General features: G+C 51.5%; 3 protein-coding genes across 3 annotated transcripts; 1 reads left to right on the top strand and 2 right to left on the bottom strand.

The window, feature by feature from the left end:
• Positions 1-1,578: 1,578 nt before the first annotated feature.
• On the top strand, positions 1,579-2,899 carry COCMIDRAFT_8223 (glycoside hydrolase family 7 protein; the record flags this gene model as incomplete). The annotated part of the gene is made up of 2 exons (XM_007693125.1): positions 1,579-2,181; positions 2,231-2,899. The coding sequence occupies 2 exons, from the start codon at positions 1,579-1,581 to the stop codon at positions 2,897-2,899; spliced, it is 1,272 nt and encodes a 423-aa protein (XP_007691315.1).
• Positions 2,900-3,323: 424 nt separating this feature from the next.
• COCMIDRAFT_8222 (uncharacterized protein) lies at positions 3,324-4,126 on the bottom strand (the record flags this gene model as incomplete). Its single annotated transcript, XM_007693124.1, has 2 exons — positions 3,324-3,609; positions 3,711-4,126. 2 exons carry the CDS (start codon positions 4,124-4,126, stop codon positions 3,324-3,326), a joined length of 702 nt encoding a protein of 233 aa, XP_007691314.1.
• Positions 4,127-4,474: 348 nt separating this feature from the next.
• Positions 4,475-5,638, bottom strand: COCMIDRAFT_104289 (uncharacterized protein; the record flags this gene model as incomplete). Its single annotated transcript, XM_007693141.1, has 1 exon — positions 4,475-5,638. The coding sequence occupies one exon, from the start codon at positions 5,636-5,638 to the stop codon at positions 4,475-4,477; it is 1,164 nt and encodes a 387-aa protein (XP_007691331.1).
• Between the last annotated feature and the right edge of the window lie 362 nt (positions 5,639-6,000).

The raw sequence follows: 6,000 nt of genomic DNA, 5'->3' as shown, positions 1-6,000 counted from the left end.
GCAAATTCTGGCCAAGGGGGTAGTCATGCTGACTGTCACTGCGCACAACCGTTGCGTCGATGGCAATCATATTACGCATCTTGCCGTGACTCGCCTAATTTCATCAAAGTTCCAGTCCCGACTCGTCCCGGGCTTGACTGCATCGCGATGCGATAGCTATACAATAGCTATTATTGACCCTTTATCGCAAATGGGAAGTTGTCAAGATATCTGTGCTGCACTCTCATGTCGCCGACTATGACAAGATGCATGAGCTGATCATTGTTTAATACAACAGATCGCCAACCGGACCCATACTACGGGACGCAACATGTCGCTTCATTGGTGGATTGTTCTCCCGCCTCTCCGCTGGAACATATCGCCATGAAATGGTCCCTCGTGGTGGATTATAGCATCGAATTCTGCCTTCACCGCCAATGCAACCTGACCTCAAATCCAGCCCTTGCCTCGGCATCCTAGGAACACCTGCGCAGAATGAGTGCACTTCACATTCCTCTTGCCTGAATTGGCAAACGCATTGCATGAAACATGCGGGGTGACGATGTAGGTTGAATTGCAGAAGCAAGTCTTGCATTACAGGCATTATATGCTGAGCTTCGGATCTTTGCCTCGGTTTGGGTCGAATTGGTCACCTGGAAAGGGACGCCTGAATATTCCATGCTGTCGGGTGTGATATGGATTATGAATATATGCAACCTTTGCTCCTGCATTCAGAATGAACCTGTCATGCGAACCAGTACTGAACGAGGGTCTGCAGGAGTGATGGCATGTCGCATGAACCGCTACTAACCGTCCTTCTACATGTGTAGCGTAGGTGAGTGCACATGAAGTTCAGGATCCTGTTCCGGTTGGCGATCATATTCCCAGCGCATAGACTGGACTGTTTGCCAACACTGCTAATCTGGTTGAACTCTGTTATGTTAAATAAATCGCCCAAACTTCCAGGTCGAATAGAAATTCTGAATGCTCGAGGAGAGAATAGGTGAAGTTGAAAGAAATCGAGGGGCACTACATTTATAACTACTTCCAAGAGAATACATAAGAGCAGGTCTCGGTGCGCCACAAATGCATTTTTAATGATCCTTCGAGCAGCGCAACGGCAAAATGTACGAATGGCTTATCCCATCTCAGAACAAGCGCAATCAAAGCCCGAGAAAATATCCGGCCTGGATGCACCAGTGCGGGGCCCCGCAATCAAAATTCATCTATTCAGACACTGCTAAGGCTATGAAATAGGAGAATAGGCTTTCCATACAAAGCTCATCTCTTGGCCGCCTTTCTAGTTTTCAACATGTCTACAGCGGTCTGAAACGGCGCACGGTGTGAAGATGACGCTCGTAAACTCGCTCGGCCAATAAACATCACGCCTGGTTGCACCGAGAAACCTCACCATCAAGGTTTCGGTGGTATCGCGGGTTCATATTCACATTTAACCACGAAATGCCGGGAAGCGTCTCCGCTGGACAAGACCGTGCTCTCACGAGGCGGTATAAGTATGGTGTTGATTCAATCGAAACAATTCCCCAATCGCTTCTTTTCTCGAGCCAGCGCAGTCACTCCTTCTTGAAACGCCTCAACATGTCATTTTCTTCAGTCGTTGCAGCAACCCTGTTGGGCTTGGCCACTGCCCAGATATCGGGGACTATCCCAGAAGTACACCCAAAGTTGACGACGTGGAAATGCACAAAGGCTGGTGGATGCAAGGCGCTAGACACATCCATTGTTGTCGACTCACTACGCCATAACATCCATCTCAAAAACGACACGAGTGTGAGCTGCGGTGGTGAATACACTGACCTCAATACGGCGCTTTGCCCAGACAAGAAGACTTGCGCCCAGAAATGCGTAATTGATGGCATCGAGGATTACTCTACACAAGCAATTTTCACGGACAACGACAAGCTTCGCCTAGACATGTTTAATCCCAAGGGCGAATATATGAGCCCTAGGGTGTATTTGCTGGCCGAGGATCAGCAAAACTACGAGATGCTACAATTGACGGGCAATGAGCTATCCTTTGATGTCGACATGTCGAAGCTACCCTGTGGCATGAACAGTGCTCTGTACCTCAGCGAGATGGAGGCTGATGGAGGCCGGTCCGAATACAATACCGCAGGTGCGCCCAAGGGCACCGGGTACTGCGACGCCCAGTGTTTTGTCAAACCATTTTTGAACGGCGAGGTAAGTTCACTTGGTTACTGGCGTTGAATAAATAACTGACTGTACACAGGCCAACGATAATGGCGAGGGCGCTTGCTGCAACGAAATGGATATCTGGGAGGCCAACAGCTATGCCAACCAGATTGCTCCCCATACCTGCGCCAAGCCAGGTATCTTTGCATGCACGGGCAATGACTGCGGCAGTGCTGGACTCTGCGACAAGGCCGGATGCGGTGACAACCCATACAAGCACCGCAACGACAAGGAATACTACGGACCGGGTCTCAAAGTCGATACCAACCGGCCATTCACCGTTGTCACCCAATTCCCCGCCAAGGACGGCGTGCTCCAGGCCATTGTCCGCAAGTATGTCCAAGACGGCGTGGTCATTGAAAATGCCATGCGCAACCTCACCGCCGAAGAAGCAGTCATGGACCAGGCGTGGTGCGATAAGCAGGGGAAAACCTCCGCCTACAACAGGCTTGGCGGCCACAAGACCATGGGTGAGGCTCTGGAACGCGGTATGGTTCTCGCACTGAGCATCTGGTGGGATAAGAGCGGTGGTATGCAGTGGCTTGACAGCGGAGACAGCGGTCCTTGCAATGCCACCGAGGGCTTCCCAGATGTTATCCAGTCCAAGGTCAAGAATCCAACTGTCACCTTTAGCCAGGTCAAGTGGGGTGAGATTGACTCTACGTATGGAGCTTCAAACGCGACGAGCAGGTACTGGAAGGCTTAGAGCGTGGTGGCTGTGTATAAATTAGACGATTCCAGATATGTGTATATGTACATTTTCAAATATAGATGCGCAGGCATACTACCTTGAGTCACGCAGATGGCTTTGCAATGAGTGTCATCTCCGCATGTGAAACGCAGCAACCGTCGGGAAAAACCATGTCAGCAGTCCATACTCCTTATGAGTCCTCACCTCATAATAATAAAATCGTCAAACTTTCATTCCCAAAAAAAAACCGGTCACCCTCAGCGGCTGACCGACCACACACGTCGCAAGAGTAGACGCGAGTAATACGAAATGCAGCTTACAAAGCTCACCCACCTTACAAAGCCTACACCCACTTTGCCGTCCGAATGCGGAAACCACTAGTCCGCATTTCCACCACCGGTGACGCTGTTTTGACTCAAACACCACACAAGGTGCAAACTTAACCTTTTGCAGCAAAAACAAGCGTTACGCCCTTTGCTTCTACACGTGTAGAACCGCCACTAGATGACTCAACCGTGTTGTCGTGCGCGGACATTGGGGGAGAATGCCTGGGGGGGTCACATGAGTCGGATGGGTACGAAGGCGCAGTGCGGTATGGTGCGATGCTGTTGAATTGGTCATTGAGGGTTGTATTGCTAAGCTGGGGCATGGGAATGGAGAAGGGTATAAAGATTGGGGCATAGAATTTCGGTAGTTGAGGCATCAGATCAATTGGAACATCATCACTTCATACATTAGCATTATCAAAGCTACGATACGCCGCCTACTCCATTGTCAATTCCGAAAGGACATATACCACACGATTCAACCGACAATTTATAAATACCAAAACACGGAATTCATCATACTCAACATGTCGTCTACACGCTCCGCATCCACATCTGCACCAGAGAAAGATACAATGTCGATAACTTCATCGTCGACGATGAAAAGTACGAAGTCGCTTCTGAAGTCGCTGCTCCCGTCGAAGCGGGATAGCAAGGCGACAAAGACGGAGGCTGCAACGTCGAAAGTTACAGAGACACCGGCGGAAAAGGCGGAAAGGAAGTTGACAAAGGCGGAGGCGCTGCATGATTGGGCGTTGCATCGGTAGAAGGAAAGGAGTCCAGGGGGATCATAAGAGAGAGATGACGTGAGAAAGCAAGTCGCAGTTACTGGGTTACTTCTGGTGCGGATATCCTGGGATCTAAAAGGCCCCAATCGTTTTCGTTCTTTGTTTATACCTTGGGCATAACGTGTCATGCCTCTTTTCTATTTGCTGCTGCGCAGTGTGGGTTTGGTCTAAGCGCAGCCCCGGCAGATAGAGATGGTTGATTAGGGATGGTAGTGTACCATATCTTGCTATCAGGAAGGAATTGGATTAAGTGCTTAACTTTTGAAATCTTACCAGTCGTTTGATCCAGAGTCAATTGAAAGCTTGTAAGCATCTCACACATACGAATTTTATGCAAAGGCGATAGAGAATAAAGCAAATGCGCACAAAGCTGTGACGACACGGTCACTGTGCGCTTCATTTAGTTACTTTTATCTATCGTGTGTGAATCATAACATCATCTAAGCAGGGTATCATCATCCTGCCAGTGGGCAGCTCTATACCTCCTTCTTGGGGACACCGCCTGGCAACGTCTGTACCTTTTCCTGGAAAAGTTTTTCAGCACCTTGCCACACAGGGGTTGTGGCGCGGTCCTTGAGTGCCATTAAGCTAGGCAGTAGGGCATTGCTGAAGGCTTCTGACGACTCGCGGGGAAGTGCGGATGGCAGATGGTCAATGGAGATGACGGATAGTCTAGGACCGTTGCCTTCGACGGGCACCTCGACCGTGGGCTTGTCAAAGGTTGTGTTGATATCGTAGATGGGGATAGGGTTGTGGGGGTTGGTGGTGTCGCAAGAGACATCGCATACGACGCTCAGCTTGCGGTTTGGTGACTTAAGGCTCTCCTTGCTGACAAAGGGAGGAATGGGCTTGGAGAGGTATATGCAGTTGACAAAGATGTCTGACTCGACGATCTCGGGGTAGGGGCCGTCACGCTCCTTGGTCTCGGCCAGATCCCACTTCTTGACTTCTGAGCAACCAATCTTCTCGAGAAGGTCGACGGCACCCGAGCCGCAGCGACCCAGGGCACCGAGAACCAGGCTGCTGGGCTTACGGCCCGCGACCTTCTCACCGGCGGCGACGTCTTCTTTGAGCTGAGCGATCAGCTCATCCTCGTTGTTGTAGTAACCACGGCCGTCGGTGAATGCATCGAGGCCAGGGAGGGGCTCGCCATTGGGGTGGGTGAGCTGCCAGGCCCACGTCTTGATAGCAAGGGCGGCGCCAACAAAGCCAGCATGGTATCCAAAGGCAGCTACACGCCTGCCCGACTCGTCCTGCAGGAACTCAAGGTCGTAAAGAGTACCGCCACCGCGGGGGAAGCGAGCGAGGACGTTCTCCCATCCGCCTTGTTGCTTGTAGCAGTGTGCAAAGTGGACGAATGTATGCTCAAGAGGGAATGAATCCTCAGGTAGTTCCTTGAGACCAAGGATGATGTGGTCCTTGGGCGCTGTCTTGTAGGCGCCCTCTTCAATGAGTGTTGCGCCGGCCTGCTCAAACTCTTCGTCGGCGAAGATGCGGGCGTAGTTGGGGTCCTTGGGTGAACGCTCGACGAGGACAGGGTAGCCGGCATCGAGCAGCTTCTTGGCTGTGGTGGGCGTGAGACATGAGCGGTGCTCGAGTGGCTTGGCCTCTGCGCGGGCGTGGAGGGTAGGGAATGCCATTTTGGAGGGTGATGACTGTTATTGTTGTAGTAGTGGTGTTCAATTGCAAGTCGGCCGTCTTATAAAAGACAATGCGACGGACTTCGGAGTGTGGAGCAAGGAGGGCCGGACTAAAGCAGCCCACTATGACTCCATGCTCTGTTTTGCCCGGCGCCCAAATTTCGAGCTCCGAGAACGGGGGGGAAGACAAGGCCGGGTATGGGGGTGAACAGGCCAACGGGAAAAGGCGTCCCACCCGCGCCGGAAAAACCATTGCCCTTGATACTCCAACAGCTCCACGTCCATGCTCTTGCTCGTGCGGCACTTGAGACGGAAGCGCGAATTATGATTACTGCTTGGAACAGTCGCCCGCTTCGAGACGA

This window comes from Bipolaris oryzae (assembly GCF_000523455.1).
Source record: "Bipolaris oryzae ATCC 44560 unplaced genomic scaffold scaffold_153, whole genome shotgun sequence".
Classification (NCBI taxonomy): domain Eukaryota; kingdom Fungi; phylum Ascomycota; class Dothideomycetes; order Pleosporales; family Pleosporaceae; genus Bipolaris; species Bipolaris oryzae.
Note: the sequence above shows the minus strand (reverse complement) of the source record. Positions and strands in the feature narration are given on the sequence as shown.